Source organism: Podarcis liolepis, assembly GCF_965112155.1.
Source record: "Podarcis liolepis genome assembly, chromosome: 2".
In the NCBI taxonomy this organism is placed as follows: Eukaryota; Metazoa; Chordata; class Lepidosauria; order Squamata; family Lacertidae; genus Podarcis; species Podarcis liolepis.
Window position 1 is genome coordinate 14,363,551 of NC_139555.1, and position 20,144 is coordinate 14,383,694.

Consider the following 20,144-nt stretch of genomic DNA (forward strand, 5'->3'; position numbering starts at 1 on the left):
AAAAACAAAAACCAAAATGCACCAAAATTGCGTATCGACTACACAACAAGTTCTCAAGGCAGTTTGCAAGACTACATATAGATATACAGTGGTACCTCAGGTTACATATGCTTCAGGTTACATACGCTTCAGAACAGAAATCGTGCAGCAGCAGCGCAGCAGGAGACCCCATTAGCTAAAGTGGTGCTTCAGGTTAAGAACAGTTTCAGGTTAAGAACGGACCTCCGGAAAGAATTAAGTTCATAACCAGAGGTACCACTGTAGTTGAAAGAAGCCATGTGAGGCCTTTTTTCAGGAGGAGGGAGGAGGCATTTACATAAATATAGCTCCAGAAAGAGTACTTTCTACACAAATAAGTAGTAACTAGGCAGAACAACTTTTTTCATAGACACATGAACTATTGACAAGTCCATTCTTGAAAGCAACCACCTTTCATTATTTAAGCACTACTTCCTCCAGTTTAACATCAAAGCCAAAGTCATTGCTTTTGTACAGCTTTTAGAGAGGGTTAGTGCTCGTAACTCTAAAAATAACCTATGAAACAAACTGGTGATTTTATGTGATATTTCATGAAAGCTTTAAGTCATCTTTTTGCACTTCGTTCCGGAACGAATTAAGTTCTTAACCCAAGGTACCTGTGTATTACACACAGACAGACCCGAAGCCTCTGGGATAACTAAGTCGGTAGAGTTAGATCAACCTCAGGCTGTGAGTTCGAGCCCCGAGCTGGGCAAAAGGGGGTTGGTCTAGATGACCCTCGGGGGTTCCTTTCCAACTCCACGGTTCTACGAAACGGCCACAGCTGGCCAGCTTCTCTCCTCCATCCCAGGTTTCCCCTTCGCAGCACAAGCCTGGGAAGGTAAGCCCCACCGAGTCCAAATTGGGGTGGGGGCAGCCCAATATTTGCGAAATGTGCAAAGGGGGGGGGGAGAAAGAGGAGCCTCAGTCGGGGTCTCCGACACTTCCAACAGCCCCCTCAGACGCGGGCTCCCCGCCTCGCGACGCCCCCCTCAGATAACCGGGAGCTCCGGCGGTCTCCCCTCCGCGCCCATTCCTCCCTTCATTTCCTCTCAGGCGCCCCCACTTACCTCAGAAACAAAAACACGCCCGCCCTCCAACGTCACCCCGCCGCATACGCGAGACCAGGCTCGCTCTCCGCCACCTGCACCCGCTTCAAGCACCCGCTAGGCCCCGCTCGGAACCCGCCGTAGCTCCGTAACCCCGAATTTCCCTTCTATTTTCTTCTCTTTTTTCCCCCCCCAACCCGCCGCCGCCGCCGGAAACACGCCAGATTCAACCCGGATGAACGACCCCGCCCACACAGCGGTGTAACCCGAGCCGCGACCGCTCTAGCCAATGGCGGGGCTTTGTGGTTAAGGTTGCCTCCGCCTTTTCCAGACCAGAGAAAAAGAGCGGGTGGGCGTGGTCCTTTCCGCTATGGGCGTGCCTGGGGGCGGGGCCTAGATGGCGCTGATGCTTAGAATGCCGCGTTTCTGTTTGATCCCGCTGACTCGAGAGACGTCGGAGGCTGCACATCCTGGAGGGGGACGCGGGTGGCGCTGTGGTCTAAACCACTGATCCTCTTGGAATTGCTCGTTCAGAAAGCCGGCGGCTCGAATCCTCCTCGATCGGGGTGAACCCTACATTTGACCTTACAAGAGCAGTCTCTGAGATCAGAATAACTAAACATTATCCACATTCCTTGTTTTGGGGAAGAAACTGGTTTTTCCAGCTCTTGCATAATCTCCATTGTAACTTTTAAAGTTTCTAAACAACTTCACCCTTCCCCATCTGTAGGAACAAAATTACAGTGTGTGATTTGGTCTCAGTCCTGTATTGTACAACCCTTTTAAAATTGACCTAATGAAAAGAAAGGGCTGTCTTCAGATGGCTCCGGGGTCAAATAACTCCATGCCCTCCAACTTTTCTCCAGTGAAAATAGTGACATCTTACCATATGTTCCACCATTTCTCTGATGAAAATAGTGACATCCTAAGAAAAACCTGTGGGTTAAACCACAGAGCCTGGGATTTGCCTATCAGAAGGTTGGCAGTTTGAATCCCTGCGATGGGGTGTGCTCCTGTTGCTCGGTCCTTGCTCCTGCCAACCTAGCAGTTCGAAAGCACGTCAAATCATAGAATCATAGAATCAGAGTTGGAATAGACCACAAAGGCCATCGAGTCCAACCCCCTGCCAAGCAGGAAAGACCATCAGAGCACTCCTGACATATGGTTGTCAAGCCTCTGCTTAAAGACCTCCAAAGTAGGAGACTCCACCACACTCCTTGGCAGCAAATTCCACTGTCGAACAGCTCTTACTGTCAGGAAGTTCTTCCTAATGTTTAGGTGGAATCTTCTTTCTTGTAGTTTGGATCCATTGCTCCGTGTCTGCTTCTCTGGACACGTTCTAGTTTGTCAGTGTCCTTCTTGAACTGTGGTGCCCAGAACTGGACACAGTACTCCAGGTGAGGTCTGACCAGAGCAGAATACAGTGGCACTATTACTTCCCTTGATCTAGATGATATACTCCTATTGATGCAGCCCAGAATTGCATTGGCTTTTTTAGCTGCCGCGTCACACTGTTGGCTCATGTCAAGTTTGTGGTCAACCAAGACTCCTAGATCCCTTTCACATGTACTGCTCTCAAGCCAGGTGTCACCCATCTTGTATTTGTGCCTCTCATTTTTTTTGCCCAAGTGCAATACTTTACATTTCTCCCTGTTAAACTTCATCTTGTTTGTTTTGGCCCAGTTCTCTAATCTGTCAAGGTCGTTTTGAAGTGTGATCCTGTCCTCTGGGGTGTTAGCCACCCCTCCCAGTTTGGTGTCATCTACAAATTTGATCAGGATGCCCTTGAGTCCATCATCCAAGTCATTGATAAAGATGTTGAATAAGACCGGGCCCAAGACAGAACCCTGTGGCACCCCACTAGTCACTCTTCTCCAGGATGAAGAGGAACCATTGATGAGCACCCTTTGGGTTCGGTCAGTCAGCCAGTTACAAATCCACTGAGTGGTAGCATAGTCAAGACCGCATTTTACCAGCTTCTTTACAAGAATATCATGGGGCACCTTGTTGAATGCCTTGCTGAAATCAAGGTAGGCTACATCCACTGCATTCCCTTCATCTACCAGGCTTGTAATTCTGTCAAAAAACGTCAAAGGTACTGCTCCGGCGGGAAGGTAAACAGCGTTTCCATGTGCTGCTCTGGTTCGCCAGAAGCGGCTTAGTCCTGCTGGCCACAAGACCTGGAAGCTGTACGCCGGCTCCCTTGGCCAATAAAGTGAGATGAGCGCTGCAATCCCAGAGTTGGCCACGACTGGACCTAATGGTCAGGGGTCCCTTTACCTTTACCTAAGGAAAAGCAGGACATTCTGGGATCAAATAAGAAACCAGGACAGCATCTGTAAATCCGAGAGTGTCCCTGGAAAATAGGGACATTTGAAGAGTTTGTGATGGTTTCTAAACCAGATGCAGTACCTCTATCAAGAATGAAGAAGGAATTCACAGTGATAGAAACCAACCATCTTTTGAAAACGTTGTGGTATGCGCTGATCGGGCTGTACACCTGCTGATTTGTCATGTATACACACTTTGTCATATCACGAATGCTGTGTGAATCAACTCACAAGTGTGACAACACAAAACAACCACAGTGCAAAAAGTGTATCATTTCAGACATGCCAATAAAGATCAAGGCCAAAAGTGTATCATATTAGCATCACTTCTGCTTTATTTTTCATTAAATACTATGAGTGGTCATGATATTTATGTAGAATCCAGTGCTTACATCATAGCTGTCAACGTTTCCCTTTTTTAAAGGGAATAGGATAGGATTCCTCGCAAGAAAGGGGGAAAGTTGACAGCTATGGCTTACATGAGTATCTTTCTGCGTTGGAAATATATATCTATTTAATGCATTCATTCATTCATGATTCGTTCAACTAACTTGAAAAGTCAAGCCTTCGGAGCATCAAGTGCAAAATAGCTGGAAATTCTTCTCGAAGAATTTCACAGCACCCTCTGCTATCGATTTTTCAAACGCATCAGTTGGTGATACTGTCACTTTAATACTTTATTTGCCTCCAATTGGTTGAAAGATTGGAACATTCCTGCATGTCGAAGGAAAGCCTCGCCACGCGATTGGCTGCGCTGGACGCAGCAGGATACTTCCTGGAATGTCTGCAACCCAACGTTCCTCCAGGTCTGTTTCACTGGAAAAGTGGTGGTCGTGATCTTCTTTTATTCGAAATGTAATTAATAGACTCGGAATGGTTGGTAAGGAGAATGTGGGAGTTTAATAAGCTCTCCTGTACTTTGCGTACGGCAGGGAAAAATATCGGTGCATGTTGCAGGGCTGGTTGAATCCATGTTTCGTGGGGGAGGCGTGAGGCGGTTGGGGAGCTGCTCACCAGTATATTTACTAACTTACAATCATATCATCATGGAATTGTAGAGTTGAAAGGGACCTTGAGGGTCGTGGAGTTTTAAACTTATTTTCCTCCCGTTTGAATATTAATCACGGTGCAGAAATTTAAGTATCAGCCGATCGATCTTTGCGTAACCCAGAAGGGAAACCGGCAGCAAAAATAAATAGCCAGGAGATCAGTTTTGCATGTGTTGATCAGATCGGTGGTTGAAGATCTGCGAAAAAGCAAGGTGTCTTTTCCTTCCAGGCGTGTGTGAACTGTAACACAAGCAAGGATGCTATACCCGTTTTCTTGAAACCAGTCTTCTACACATGCCAAAGAAGTCTTTCGTGTACGGTGCTCAAAACAGGTAATAAAGATCAGTGTGGACCCTTTAAACTGATACCAGGGCAGGTTGATAATTTGCATAAAAATAGAATATTCACATCCATAGCAATAACAGCAGCTATAGTGCTTTAAGTGTTGCTGGAATTTGCGCATGAGCAGAGACAGAAATGGAAGAGAATTGTTGACCTTTTACTTGTTCATTGAATGGCACTCTTCAAGTCATGTTATTAGCTGTAAATCTTGGAGTGTGTAAAAGAGGGTGATCTTCTGCTTGTGTTCAAAGATTGTAATCAGTTGAAGCTCTTATAAAGTGAAGGGTTAAAAATATTGTGGTGTCAGGATGGGGTTCTTTTACAAACTCAAAACAACATCTCCAGAAAGTTTTGTGGGTTTTTTTTGCATTTCTGTCTGTTGAGATTTTTAAAAAATGTGACCAGGGCAATTGATCTGACATTAATCTAGTTCAAAAATCAAAATGCCATGAACACAAAATTCCAAAATCAGAGACTGGAACTAAGCAAAATAGCCTATTTTTCTCACATTTGATGGATATTTTCATAACTGCCTTTCTGTTTATAAATTGGTCTTGCCTACAAATTGGACGCGGGTGGCGCTGTGGGTTAAACCCACAGGACTTGCCGATCAGAAAGACGGCGGTTTGAATCCCGGCGACGGGGTGAGCTCCCGTTGTTCGGTCCCTGCTCCTGCCAACCTAGCAGTTCAAAAGCACATCAAAGTGCAAGTAGATAAATAGGCACCGCTCCTGCGGGAAGGTAAACGGCGTTTCTGTGCACTGCTCTGGTTCGCCAGAAGCAGCTTAGTCATGCTGGCCACATGACCCGGAAGCTGTACGCCGGCTCCCTTGGCCAATAAAGCGACATGAGAGCCGCAACCCCAGAGTCGGTCACTCTTTATCTTTACCTTTACTTTCTATATCATGTGGATAATCTGTACCTTCCCCCACCCCCAAATGTTGCTGGTCTACAGCTCCCAGCATTTTCTGATGACTGGCCATGATGGCTGGGGCGGAAACAACATCTGAAAGTCCACAGGTTGGCCACCTGTTCTTTCATATCAACTGACATATACCAGATTTCTTAAAAAGTCATTCTTGGCATTCTGTTCAAAATTGTTGATTTGTGGAATTTTTCACACAGAATGACGGGGGGAAAGAGTAATACAAAACATATTGAAATTGATAAAATTTGGACAGTCTAATTCTGGAAGCTAGGAATAGCAGCTGCGCTTGTGTCTACATGGTGGAACTTCTGATTTTTGGACATATTTGAAACATGCCTTTCTTTGTCCTTAGAGGAAGTCACAAAATAACAGTGCCTCTGCTCAAGGTTAAAATAACAAGGTTTTATTATTATCTACTGCAGTCAGCACCTTTTTCGTTTGTTCTGTTTGCTGGATATTAAGACATAATAATAATAATAGTAATAATAATAATAATTGTTTACTCAGATACTGGAAATCAAAAGCCATTCAAAATGACGACAGAAACATTGGTGAAGGATATTAAACCAGGCTTGAAAAACCTCAATCTTATATTCATTGTTCTAGAAACAGGTGAGTGCTCTGCAGATGACAATGGCTAACATGCTTTAAAAACCTATTGCAGTACAGCTGAGAGGTCCATCTGCTTCCTTGCTTCACAGAATCATATTAAAAGACATAGAACCATCACATTATTTTACTTTATTAATTATGGGCTGCACATGGACTTCCTTCTATCAGTAGCCAATGAAAGGTGACATTGCATGATCAATATTAGTATTTCTGAATAGGATTCTTTGAAATGTAGAAGCAGACTGGATTGCTGTCAGGCTGAGTGCAGCTTATGGAAGAATCTAAGGCTCTTTTACTCTTGCCTTAAAAAAACCCCACAACTTGTGCTTTTAGCACAGTGTTTTTATCTGGATTCAGAAAAGTGTTGTGCTATATTGAGTGTTGTGGGTTCCTTGGACTGTCATCTCGTACTGATGTACCCTGTTGCAAGTCAGAATATTGTCACCGCATTTATATAGCATGCATTGCAATTCCATATCACTTGCATTGTCAATAATACTCCTAGGTTCCTTTCTTGTTAATGCCATACAAGTTGAGGGTGCCCTTTCCTCTCCCCTTTCCAGGAATGTTTCATTTTCTTCTTCTTCTGGTGATAAAGAGCTGCGCTCTGCAAATGTTTCCATGGGGTGGGATTGGCACGGAGCTGCTTCCCAGCCTGTACTTCTAGCCTGAAAGCAGAAACACCCTTTTAGCTGCCTTGAATTTTGGTAACCGTGAATTTTGCTAACCAATCCTACCGGAATGTCCCAGAAACTCCAGCGGGTGCAGAATGCTGCAGCGAGGCTCCTCACGGGGTCTCTGCCATGGGAGCATATTCACCCAGTGCTTTTCCAGCTGCACTGGCTCCCGGTGGAGTACAGGGTCAGATTTAAGGTTCTGGTTTTGACCTTTAAAGCCCTTCACAGCCTAGGACCCTCGTACCTACGGGACTGCCTCTCCTGGTATGCCCCATGGAGGACCTTAAGGTCCATAAATAGCGACACCCTAGAGGTCCCGGGCCCTAAGGAAGTTAGATTAGCCTCAACCAGAGCCAGGGCTTTTTCAACACTGGCCCCGGCCTGGTGGAACGCCCTGCCTCATGAGACCAGGGCCCTGCAGGATCTGATCTCTTTCCGCAGGGCCTGTAAGACAGAGTTGTTCCGCCTGGCCTTTGGCTTGGAGTCAATTTTATTCCCTCCCCCTCTTTCTTTTTTCCTTTCTCCTACTGTAATGAGGCTGCATTTTAATGTTTTAATGTTGTATTTTAATCTTGTTTTTAAGTTGTATGCATTCAACTTGTTTTTATTATTGCTTGTTGGCTGCCCTGAGCCCGGCCTTGGCTGGGGAGGGCAGTGTATAAATAAAATTTATTATTATTATTATTATTATTGCCACCAGGCCGGGTTACCAAGACCAAGGATGGCCATGAAGTGCGGACATGTAAAGTAGCCGACAAAACTGGCAGCATAAACATCTCTGTGTGGGACGATGTTGGCAACCTCATCCAACCAGGAGACATCATCCGACTCACCAAAGGGTATGGACCACCTTTCCAATAGGAGTGCAATAGGAGAAAGTGGGGGAAATTGGATGTTCCTTTCTCCAAGTGGAGCTTTAGCCCCAGCCCCAGAAGTAACAGGTAGTTGGGCCCATTTTAGGCTTTTTCAGGTATACACCTAAGATCACATAGTATAATAATAATAAGAATAATAATAAGAATAATATATAATCCAGGTGGGGGCAGCTCACCTGCTTAATCTTTCTGTCCACATTCTTAGCCCTTATCTTAGCTCTTATCTTCCTTGCACAATACACATCCCACAATATAATAATAATAATAATAATAATAATAATAATAATAATAATAATAATAATTTATTTATACCCTGCCCATCTGGTTGGGTTTCCCCAGCCACTCTGTGCAGCTCCCAACAGAACATTAAAAACTTCCCTAAACAGGGCTGCCTTCAGATGTCTTCTAAAAGTCAGATAGTTATTTATTTCCTTGACATCTGGTGGGAGGGCGTTCCACAGGGCGGGCACCAATACTGAGAAGGCCCTCTGCCTGGTTCCCTGTAACCTCACTTCTCACAGTGAGGGAACCGCCAGAAGGCCCTCGGCGCTGGACCTCTGGGCTGAATGATGGGGGTGGAGACGCTTCTTCGGGTATACTGGGCCAAGTCCATTTAGGGCTTTAAACGTCAGCACCAACACTTTGAGTTGTGCTTGGAAACATACTGGCAGCCAATGTAGGTCTTTCAGTACTGGTGTTAGATGGGCTCGGCGGCCACTCCCAGTCACCAGTCTAGCTGCCACATTCTGGATTAATTGTAGTTTCTGGGTCACCTTCAAAGGGAGCCCCACATAGAGTGCACTGCAATAGTCCAAGCAGGAGATAACCAGAGCATGCACCACTCTGGCAAGACAGTCTGCAGGCAGGTAGGGTCTCAGCCAGCATACCAGATGGAGCTGGTAAACAGCTGCCCTGGACACAGAACTGGCCTGTACTTCTGTGGACAGTTGTGAGTCCAAAATGACTCCCAGGCTGTGCACCTGGTCCTTCAGTGGCAAGTTACCCCATTCAGGAGCGTAGGAAGTCACCTTGAACCAAGTCAGGCCCTTAGTCCATCTGTCTGAGTCCTGTCTGTGCTGCCTGGTAGTGGCTTTCCATGTGTTTAAACTAATTCAGAATGAATTTCAGCGCTGGCTCCAGGATCTTGGATGGGGAGAGCACAGTTTAATCTGGGAGGGATGTGCAGAGAATTATCCTCTTGCCCTGCCTGTGATCTTCTTGGGTGTTCTGTGCGAAATGGGAATAGCAGTACTGCTGGTGTGTCCCAACTTTGCCAGCCCCAATTAGTTAAACTGAGTGTTTCTTTTTTTTATTATTATTTGTTTGATACCCAGCAGCTGAAGGGCAACATTCTGAACTTCATCCAGAGGAAGTAAAAAGTGCTTAACAGTGCAACCCTATACCTGTCTACTCAGAAGTAAGTTCCACTGAGTTCAGTGGAGCTTACTCCCAGGTAAGTGGCTATAGGATTGCAGCTTAAGACTTCTTAGCTGTAATGAGACTTAAAAATGTGCAGATTATGCCCAATAGTATCCAGAAATGCACAGAAACTCAATTGACTTAACTGAGAAGACAGGTGGACTATTTTATACTGAAATGTGGGGTATAAACAAATTTTATAAATAGAACAATATGCATCATACAACTGGAGAACAACTTTATGCGTCTGTGCTTCAAGGTACCCCCAAATTGGGTATTTTGTTTTGAGCTGGTGCATTTTCTACCTATAAGAGGAATGTTGTGCTGTTCCTAACCATGGGTCTCTCTCTCCTAGGTATGCATCTGTTTTCAAAGGCTGCCTGACCTTGTACACTGGACGTGGAGGAGACTTGCAGAAAGTTGGAGAGTAAGGCCTGTAATTGGCTTATGCCAATGTTGCTTTTTTGGAACTGGAGGTTTGGTACATGGTTGATTTTTTTAAAGTTCAGACACACAGCCAGATTCCCACCAAAGGATAGTATTTGCTCCAGGGGCTATCACCACCATAAGTCAAGGAGGCAGCTTCCAAGTTAGAAAAGACTGGTGACTACTTTGCATGCTGACCGCACCGTAATAAACGGTTCAGGCTACAGTTAGCAAATGTATTGAACATTGAGAGGCATTGCTTGCATAAGAATCTCTCCCCCCTGCCATCCATAAAGGTAAAGGGACCCCTGACCATTAGGTCCAGTCGTGGTTGACTGTGGGGTTGCGGCACTCATCTCGCTTTATTGGCTGAGGGAGCCAGCGTACAGCTTCCGGGTCATGTGGCCAGCATGACTAAGCCGCTTCTGGCGAACCAGAGCAGCGCACGGAAAAGCTGTTTACCTTCCCACCAGAGCGGTACCTATTGATCTACTTGCACTTTGACATGCTTTCGAACTGCTAGGTTGGCAGGAGCAGGGACCAAGCAACGGGAGCTCACCCCGTCGCGGGGATTCCAACCGCTGACCTTCTGATCGGCAAGTCCTAGGCTCTGTGGTTTAACCCACAGTGCCACCCGCGTCCCGTCTGCCCTCCATAACTGTACTACAAATGCTCATTATTTTTTAATTAACTCTGTAGGATAAATACCCCTCTGTGCATTTCAAAAGGCATCCACTAATTTGTAATCTAAGGCAAAAGCCTTCCTACCTCCCTTACAAATGATTCCCATTTCCGCCCCCCCCAGGATGTTTCTATGAAAAGACCCACCATTCCTGAGCTTTTATGCTCGAGTAATTATATGAGTAATATTGGCTGGGGTTGATGGTGGCTTGTAGTTGGGGTCTTCAGGTTGTTCCCACGTGCTGCTGCCTTTAACGGAAACTCTCTTGAGTGAACTTGCACAGCTGCTGTTACCCATTTCTGAAATTGTTTTTCTTCTTCTTTTCAATAGTATGGACATTAGATTACCCATAGCCTGGGGGGGGGGGAATGCATGCTGTCAGGTTTTGATTTTGACAGCTTGAGATTTTATTTTACCTCGGAAACTACAGCTAATCCAGAATGCGGCAGCTAGACTGGTGACTGGGGGCGGCCGCCGAGACCACATAACACCGGTCTTGAAAGACCTACATTGGCTCCCAGTACGTTTCCGAGCACAATTCAAAGTGCTGGTGCTGACCTTTAAAGCCCTAAACGGCCTCGGTCCAGTATACCTGAAGGAGCGTCTCCACCCCCATCATTCTGCCCGGACGCTGAGGTCCAGCGCCGAGGGCCTTCTGGTGGTTCCCTCATTGCGAGAAGCAAAGCTACAGGGAACCAGGCAGAGGGCCTTTTCGGTAGTAGCGCCCGCCCTGTGGAACGCCCTCCCATCAGATGTCAAAACGATAAACAACTACCTGACATTCAGAAGACATCTTAAGGCAGCCCTGTTCAGGGAAGTTTTTAATGTATGATATTTTAGTGTTTTTTGGTTTCTATGGAAGCTGCCCAGAGTGGCTGGGGAAACCCAGCCAGATGGCGGGGTACAAATAAATTATTATTATTATTATTATTATTATTATTATTATTATTATTATTATTACCTCCTGCAGCCCTGGCTTCCCCGCTCCTATAAAAGTATATACTTCAAAGGATATTGTCAAAGTTTGGGTTTGTTGATGTCTGGCATTAATCTAGGTCCAGGCCTAAATTATTACTGCTAATTGGCATGTGGTTACCATCCCTCACTGCCCATGTAGAGCTGCATACATGTAGGGAGAGGGAGAATAATAATATTATAATAATTATACTCAGCCCATCTGGCTGGGTTCCCCCAGCCACTTTGGACGGACATTTGTCAGTGGACTGACAGCTGCGTTTTATCTGCTGCCCCTCCTGTTCCAGGTTTTGTATGGTTTACTCAGAAGTGCCAAATTTCAGTGAGCCAAACCCAGACTATGTTGCCCAGCAGTCGCAAAACAAAAATGTGAGTATCAGGATTCTTAACTAACGCTGGGGGGTGAAATGAATTTTGAAGGAAGAGCTTCCTGACCGAATCAGAAGGGGTGTTTATACCTCCCTTTACAGCAGGGAAATGTATCACTCCAAATTCTCGTGACCACCCTACACTCAGTGCAGCTCTCCTCTATACCCCAATGCTTATTTTTATATTGTATTTTGCTACAGGCAGCTGTTGCATTTCCTTGCCCTGAGAAAATGGAAGCTACGGTGGGTGTTAAGGATTATAAACCTTAATCTTTCAGGAAGCAAGCCCGTAAGGTCTCAGGTCCAGAGCCTGGGAGGATTCCTGTATATTAAGAGCAGAGCGGAAAGCACAAATTTTACCCATCACAGTGAGGGAGTGAAGCTGCAAAGAGGAGGGTTTTTCCATTTGGTGTAACTCTTTAATGGCACAGGGAGGTCTTCTCAGTTACGGATTTGGCAATTCTTCTGGATTGCCTTACTGGATCTGACTCGAGAGTGAGTAATGCTGACTGGGATGGAATTGACTTCCTTAGCATGTAGATGTGCTCCCTCCCTCTCTCTAGGGTGCTAGATAACATCTTCCAAGATCCACTTTGCCTAGATGAGTGTGGACACATTACAGGTCTCTTGGGGAAACAGTAATCACTCTAGCCCTGCTCCCTCGTCTGATAACCTCTTGTTTTCTGCACAATTGACTTATAAAACATTTTTCTCTTCCTTCTCAGGCTGTGTACACATCATATGTTTAAAGCACATGCACCAACCCGCAAGAATATTGTAGTTTAAGGGTGCTGTGACCACAGTTACCAGGATTCCTTGGGGGAAGTCATGTACTTTAAATATACAGTGGTACCTCAGGTTACATTCGCTTCAGGTTGCAGACTCCGCTAACCCAGAAATAGTACCTCGGGTTAAGAACTTTGCTTCAGGATGAGAACAGAGATCGTGCTCCAGTAGCACGGCGGCAGCCGGAGGCCCCATTAGGTAAAGTGGTGCTTCAGGTTAAGAACAGTTTCAGGTTAAGTACGAACCTCCGGAACGAATTAAGAACTTAACCTGAGGTACCACTGTATGGTGTGTACACAGCTGTAGTTAGGCTTGATTTCAGCATACTTCTGTAAACCTTCCCCCGCCCCTCCTCTGCCCATGGCTGTTGTATCTGTGGAACTTCTGTATATGTCAAAAAAATTCAGTAGACTTTTGCTTTCTTCGACAGACACAGAATGACAACGCAGCGCCCGCAGCCTCCCAAACCACAGCAGGGCCTTCCACGTCATCAGCAGGTAGGCAGCGAATGATCTTGCACTTCCTAGTACCATTGAGCGAAACGGATACCTGCAGGTGAGAGAAGCACAAGTCGTGCATGTCAGGGTTTTGTGCCTCCTGGTATTATTTAGCCTGGAAATGGCCGACATCTGACTCATGGCCTATCTAAGGGTCAAATTGGACATGGCAGTGGATTGTACCCAATGTGATATTACAAGAATGTTCTGTCAGCGCAAAGATTTATGCTTCTGCAATGGAATGTTATCCCCTTCTCTTCCCGCCCCCAAATTGTGCCTCCTAAATCTGTCCTAGGGGTTCCACAAACCCTCGGGGGCAAATTTGACGAGGGTGCACAGCGCGCACAATGGAACATGGCTGGGGTGGGGAGCCACACTGCATAGACGAAACCCTTGCACTGACAGGTTTCGGCAGTTGAATACTGCCCATTAAATAAATCTTTTTGTTTAATGTACAGTTTTGGTTTTTTAAAATTCAAATAGTATCAGTGGAGTGGGGGGCAGTTGTTAATAATTGCTGGAATTACAGCAAGCTGTGGAGGGGGGGATTTAACTCTTTCCTATTGCATCCCTAAGGAAAATCCTTTGAAGCTAGTACTCTTTTCTTTTTAAATTGGCAACTGATAATTTTAAATTAAAACCCAAACTAGGTATGTGATTTGTTTATTGAATCAGTTACTTATTTTTTGGATCAGTCCTACAGCTTCTAAAAACAGCATCTGTCAGCAGAAACGTTCTGACCGTATATTCTATCACAGTGTTGCACAAAGGCTTCCCTTCTCTAAAATGAAATAAATACTTCGCTCTTTCTCTCCCTCCTGTAAAGCTAGCAGTGAGAGCTGATCTATATAGCGTTGTGTATTCCACACACTTGAATGCATCTGGCATTCAACTGAAAACGCCACATTTCCCATCTGCTAGCTACTTTAGTTCCTAAAACAACAAGCAGAAGACTCTTTTTACTATATCCCAGCAGGAATACCAATGGATTTGTTGGCTCCATCTCTGTGGGTTCCAGTAAGGTTTTTCTGTTCTCCTCCTGGGAGCCAGCGTGGTGTAGTAGTTAAGAGCGGTGGACTCGTAATCTGGTGAACCGGGTTCGCTTCCCCGCTCCTCCACATGCAGCTGCTGGGTGACCTTGGGCTAGTCACACTTCTCTGAAGTCTCTCAGCCTCACTCACCTCACAGAGTGTCTGTTGTGGGGGAGGAAGGGAAAGGAGAATGTTAGCCGCTTTGAGACTCCTTCGGGTAGTGATAAAGCGGGATATCAAATCCAAACTCCTCTTCTTCTTCTTCTTCTTTCCCCCCCCTCCCCTCCCTTTCTTTTAGTCACTGATAACCAGAATGGCAACGGGTTGATCACCACTGGATCTGGCAGCTCCACCCACACACCTAGTGCCCCCTCTCACCCCACCAGCGGCCGCATCACCCGGAGCCAGCCCAACCACCAGAGCGGAAGCTCCTCAGGGTCATCCTCTAACCCAGTCAGCAATGGCAAAGAGACACGGCGAAGCAGCAAGAGATAACAAGCACAGGATTTGGGGTTGCTTTTCTGTCCCTTCCCTCCACTGCCTGCTGTGTTAACCTTTGCCTCCTGCTGATCAGCTTTGAGGCAGAGCGGCTGACACCGAAAAGAGACGGGTGGCCAGGCTATGGATGCAGAGACTCTGAATTGTACGAAACCAATTTGTATTTTAGCCACTGAAATCTCCTTTTTAACATGCGATGCCAAGTACCGGGTGAGGGTATTGAGTGCGTTTATGCTGATAATCCCAGGTCAAACTTGTTCTTTTCAGGATTCCTTGCAGGAAATTAACATGTCTGCCCGACCGCCTTTTAACCTGATTGCGTTTCATTGCTCCCTTCTAACTTCCCAGATGACATGTTCCTGTGCTACAGGCGCATGCGTCCTTGATTTTAACCCCCTTCTAAAAAACAAAGTGTAGAACCCTTAAAAGAGGGGTTTGAAAGATGTGATCCTTCAAGGGCTGTTGGAGTCCAATTCCCATCAGTCCCAGCCAGTATGGCCAATGGTTGGGATGATGGGAGTTGTCCATCAACATCTGAAAGTCCACAGGTTCCCCATCTCTGGTTTAAAACTATTTATTGTGGACTTGTGACGAAATCTATGAAACAACTCTAGACCGAGTGGCTTTGTTAATTATTATTGTGGGCTAAATGACAGGTTGTGTTTCAGTTTCCATAAGGCTCTTGAGTTTCATGAGATGTTTTCTAAGGAGGAGGTGTACCCAGACAAACAAAACAGAATTTATGCCACTTTTTCCGAGCCAAACTGAGTGACTATCCAGAACCGGCCAGTGAGATGGCACTGTTGCTGTATCCCCCAAACATATTCTTGATTGATATTGTAGCTCACAGCATCCTGTAGCTAGGTTTCTGTAGATATAATGATGGTGTTAGATTTAGATGTGTGGCTAAATTGAGAAGCTTTTAAACAACAACAACAAAAACCTCAAAAAACACACACACATGCCCAAATCTAAATTATGAAAAATGAGGATTCGGTTATATTTTAATTTCTATTATTGTGCAGAAAACTTTAAATAGATTTGTGTTTTTATTCCAGCGTATCTCAGCATGGTTGGCATCAAAGGCTGGCAGTGTTGGGCATATTTTCTGAGGCCTGTCAGGCTCACAAGCCAGTGCTGCCAGCTTGGTTCTCATTTGGTAGAAGGCCCAGCCAGATGTAAGGTGTGTTTGCCTCTAAACTGGTCCAGACCCTGTGTGAAGTAAGAAAGCTACTCAGACTACCCCCTTTAACCTCTTTTGGGGTTAATCATTGCTGTTCTCTATGTCCTTGTTCCTCTCTCCTAACATTTAAGGGGCCTGTTAGGCTCAAGGGCTCCAGAAAGCTATTGATTGCCCTGGTTTCAGTTAGCTAAAAGGAATCTGCAGAATAGTCTGCCTTGTAAATGGAACGGTAAAAGTTTTGAAAGGAAGATAAGATGGCATTTAAACACTACAAAATCGTTTTGCCAAACTTAAAACACTTTCTCAAAAGCCAATAAAATGTTCAGAAGAAACATTTTCTCTCTCTTTTTTGAAGTGCTATTTTATCTAGCAGTTTGGGTCCTTGTCTCCTTTTCTCTCTTTCCTTCTGTTTTCCACTCTAGAGTAATTGCTTGAATTTCTCAACTGGTTGGTTTTTTTTTAAAGCTACGTCACTGTTGTCTAAAATCTGATGTGACAGTTTGAATGTACTATTCATGAATGTTTGGGGAATAAATATTTTAATCCTCTTTACAATGTGAATGTCTCTGATCAGAGAATATGGGTCATTCCATGGAACAATCGATGTGAGTGCAAAACTGGAAGTAACTTTTTTCTTGTTTGCTTACAAACGTAGGACAAAATGACATAATTGTGTAGATAACAATACCTCAGTAAATCTAGCCAACTGACCTTTGCCAGCTTTGTTGAGATTGTGATTACACAAAGTAAGGTAATATGAATTACCCTTTTCTAAACTCCCTGCCTACTACCCAGTTTGTGAATAAGACTGCAGTCCTAATCAGTTTCCTGGGAATAAGTACCATTGAACACAATGAAACCTATTTTTTTATATCTGATCTCTGGTTATATTTGAAGCATGGTCACACTTGCAAGATGGAAATCCTGGACTTTGTGACAGATGTGGACCTGAGAGACCATCTAAGAACATAGGAAGCACCTTTTACACTAAGTCAGACCGTTGGTGTATCAATCTTTGTGTTGCCTAAGTACTCAAACTAACCAGCAGCAACCCAGGGTTTCAGATAGGGGGACATTCCCAGTCTTACCTTCTGCATGCAAAGCAAAATATTCCCTACCAATGAGCTATGGCACTTTCCAGGGGCAGATTTTGGTGCCTGGAGCGAGGACAAAATTTGCCGCCATAAATATTTATTTGGCACCCTCCCGTTCTGCGCATGCTCTCACAAGTGCACTATGCCATGGTTGCAGCAACTCAGTTGTCTATCTGACCATGGCCTAACTTTGAGTAGGTACATTTATAAATACAGGTTTTAGTAAAACAACAGCTATTTTTATTATTATTATATGCCCTCTTTGCTTGCCTTGTGTGGAGGAACTGCCCGGACCACCCTAAATCTGATGCTGGCACTTCCCTATTCTTTCTCCTTTTTAAAAAATAATAATCCCCCCCCCTTTTATTTTATTTTACCATATTTTTCGCTCTATAAGACGCACCAGACCATAAGACGCACCTTGTTTTTGGAGGAGGAAAACAATAAAAAAAATATTCTGAATCCCAGAAGCCAGAACAGCAAGAGAGATCGTTACGCAGTGAAAGCAGCAATCCCTCTTGCTGTTCTGGCTTCTGGGATAGCTGCGCAGCCTGCATTCGCTCCATAAGACGCACACACATTTCCCCTTACTTTTTAGGAGGGAAAAAGTGAGTCTTATAGAGCAAAAAATACGGTATTTTAATATATATTTTTATAGAAAAATCGTAACAACCAAATTATCAATCAATATATCCATTTACATTTCCCTCCCTCAGCTCCTCTCTCTCCAGTTTCTTTGCACATATTATCCTCTGTATATTGTAAAATTGTACATGCCATTGCCTTATTTATCATATTCAACAAATATTCTATTTTAAATTAATCCAAGTTACATGTTAATTGTGATACACATTCAACATGGTACATAACATACATTATTTCTACAAATTCCCCACATCTAACCCTATAACCACCTCCCCTTTTACCCAAATACCCATGTGACTTTTTTCACCCACATGCGTGATATCCAACTTATTACTTAACCCCCCCCCCCACTAATAATTGTGTTCATTTTTGTTCATGAGAATGATCATTCATCTATTAAAAACATAGCTGCTTAACTTAATGGGTTCAATCTATACTTGTCCAGAAATTTCTAACACAATGATTTTGTACAATATATTCTTCAACACGTTTCCATTCCTTTCTTAATTTTTGTTTTGATTGCATTCTGATTGACGCTGTCATCTTGGGTAGTTCAGTATATTCACAAAATTTAGTTTGCCACCCTAACATAATTTTTATTTGATTTTAAAAGTATATTCTTGTCCTTTGAGGTGAAGATCCTTTTATTGCCTCATTCCCATCCTCGGGAGTAAAAAAAGGACAGACTACCTTAGGAAACAAATGAGAAATCCAGGCCTTTGCATAGCTCTGACTGGACAAGAGTAAAACCAGGAGTTAATCAGTTTGTCTTGTGGGTGGGAGGTGATCTGTATGTTTATTAGTTCCTTTAAAATTCCTCTTTAAAATGCATATACTGTAAACTCTTATTGTTTATCTCCATGTTACCAGTGGGTGTGTGGGTAGACCCTCCAAGTGTCCGTTTTCCAGGGACAGCCCCCCAGATTTATAAAGGCTGTCCCGTTTTCTGATTTGATCCTGAGATGTCCCGCTTATCCCTAGGACACCCCTATTTTCATCTGAGAAATGTTGGAGGGTATGGTGGGATGTGTCTATTTGCATCGGAGAAATGTTGGAGGGTATGGAGTTACGTGACCCCTGAGCCAAGGAGATAAGTAACTATTGAAATTGAATATTGAAATACTTTATTGTCACTTGTACAACTTGTATACAGTGAGATTACACGAGCACCCCCCCCCCTCAGCTCTCTTAGTCTTAATTCCCCTCCTTTACTGACGCACACCCACCAAACCCAAAAGTCAGTTGCCCTGTTGTTATCTTTTCATTCAGCAGCCTAACAGCCCACGGATAGAAGCTGTTCTTTACCCTGTTGGTGCGACTAATCCTGCTTCTATATCTTCTGCCTGAGGGCAGGAGATCAAGAAAGTTCCGGCCAGGGTGAGAATCATCCCTGAAAATTTTCCTTACTCTCCTGAGGCAACGTTCTTCCGCTATTTCATCCAGTGGATTCACGGGACAGCCCATAATATCTTGTGATGTATTCACCACCCTCTGTAGACACTTCCTATCAGATGATGTCAAACCAGCGTACCACACCGTGATGCAGTATGAAAGGACACTTTCTATTGTTGGCCGGTAGAAGGAGATCATCAAATGTTGATTGACATTGTTCTTCCGCAAGACCCTGAGATGGAGTCTCTGTTGGGCTTTCTTAACCACCTGGGTTGTATTTATTTTCCAAGTAAGGTCTTCACTGAGATAAACTCCTAGGAATTTAAAGGAAGAGACTCTCTTCACACAGCCCTCCCCGATGTACAGCGGGGCTAGTTCTCCTCTCTTCCTTCGAAAGTCCAACACCATCTCCTTTGTCTTGCGATATTAAAGTGCAAGTTGTTCCCTAGGCACCATGTAGATATTTTTTGGACGTCCCCTCTATAAGCTGATTCGTCTCCAACTGTTATTAAACCCATTATGGTGGTGTCATCTGCAAACTTAATAATTGCAGTAGACGGGTCAGATGATACACAATCGTATGTATACAATGAATACTATACAATGAATATACTATACAACCATTGGAAAGTTTTTTTTTAATGTTTAACGTTTAATTATGTTTTTATATTTTTTGGAAGTCTTCCAGAGTGGCTGGGGCAAGCCATTCTGATGGGTGGGAAATAATAATAATAATAATAATAATAATAATAATAGTGCAATAAGACATCTCTATTTTCTGGTGCATGGGGTCACGAAGAGTCGGACACGACTAAACGACTAAACAACAACAAATTTTCATCGAGAAAATGTTGGAAAGTACGGCTTTGTGAGGCTGAGCCTGCGCAATGAGTTCACCACAATCTTGCTCTAGCCTGTTGAAGGCAGACACGTTGGACTTTTAAATTTACCCACGCTCGGTAGGCTCCCTGGGGGCGCGTGTCACTCTAACCTTTTTCGCAACTCTATGGGACGGGGCTTTAGAAGGCGTTCCTAGCTCCACGCTTCCCGGGGAGCGAAAGAGCCACGCCCACTCTGGCCCCTCGGACTGCTGGGGGACGTGACGTTTCGAGACAGCCCCTCCCACCTCGCCCGGCAGCCTGCCGCGCTGTTCGCCACGCGAGCCCGCGGCGGGGAGGCGGGGGCGCGGCCCTCGCCGAAGGGTCCTTACGGGAGTCAGGTGTCTTCGGCAAGCGCCTGCTCCAAAGAGCAGGGCCAGGGTTTCCAGG

General features: G+C 44.7%; 2 protein-coding genes across 6 annotated transcripts in view; one reads left to right on the plus strand and one right to left on the minus strand.

Annotated features, from left to right (window-relative positions):
• RNF41 (ring finger protein 41) overlaps nucleotides 1–1,336 on the minus strand; it is a 34,247-nt gene extending 32,911 nt beyond the window's left edge. The window contains exon 1 of one of the 2 annotated variants that reach the window (XM_083490442.1): nucleotides 1,089–1,336. The gene's annotated coding sequence lies outside the window, so the exon portion shown is untranslated. The remainder of the gene's footprint in view (nucleotides 1–1,088) is intronic. The other variant, XM_083490443.1, reaches the window with a different exon arrangement.
• NABP2 (nucleic acid binding protein 2) lies at nucleotides 806–16,077 on the plus strand. 4 transcript variants are annotated; one of them, XM_083490420.1, is made up of 9 exons: nucleotides 806–859; nucleotides 4,100–4,203; nucleotides 4,676–4,778; nucleotides 6,224–6,328; nucleotides 7,706–7,844; nucleotides 9,655–9,726; nucleotides 11,670–11,751; nucleotides 12,967–13,033; nucleotides 14,363–16,077. In XM_083490420.1, exons 4-9 carry the CDS (start codon nucleotides 6,250–6,252, stop codon nucleotides 14,557–14,559), a joined length of 636 nt encoding a protein of 211 aa, XP_083346546.1. In that variant the 5' UTR covers nucleotides 806–859; nucleotides 4,100–4,203; nucleotides 4,676–4,778; nucleotides 6,224–6,249; the 3' UTR covers nucleotides 14,560–16,077. The 4 variants fall into 4 exon arrangements, with proteins under 4 accessions (XP_083346546.1, XP_083346547.1, XP_083346548.1 ...); XM_083490421.1 differs by lacking the exon at nucleotides 806–859 and having other exon boundaries at nucleotides 4,141–4,277; XM_083490422.1 differs by lacking the exon at nucleotides 806–859 and having other exon boundaries at nucleotides 4,152–4,252.
• The last annotated feature ends 4,067 nt before the right edge of the window (nucleotides 16,078–20,144 follow it).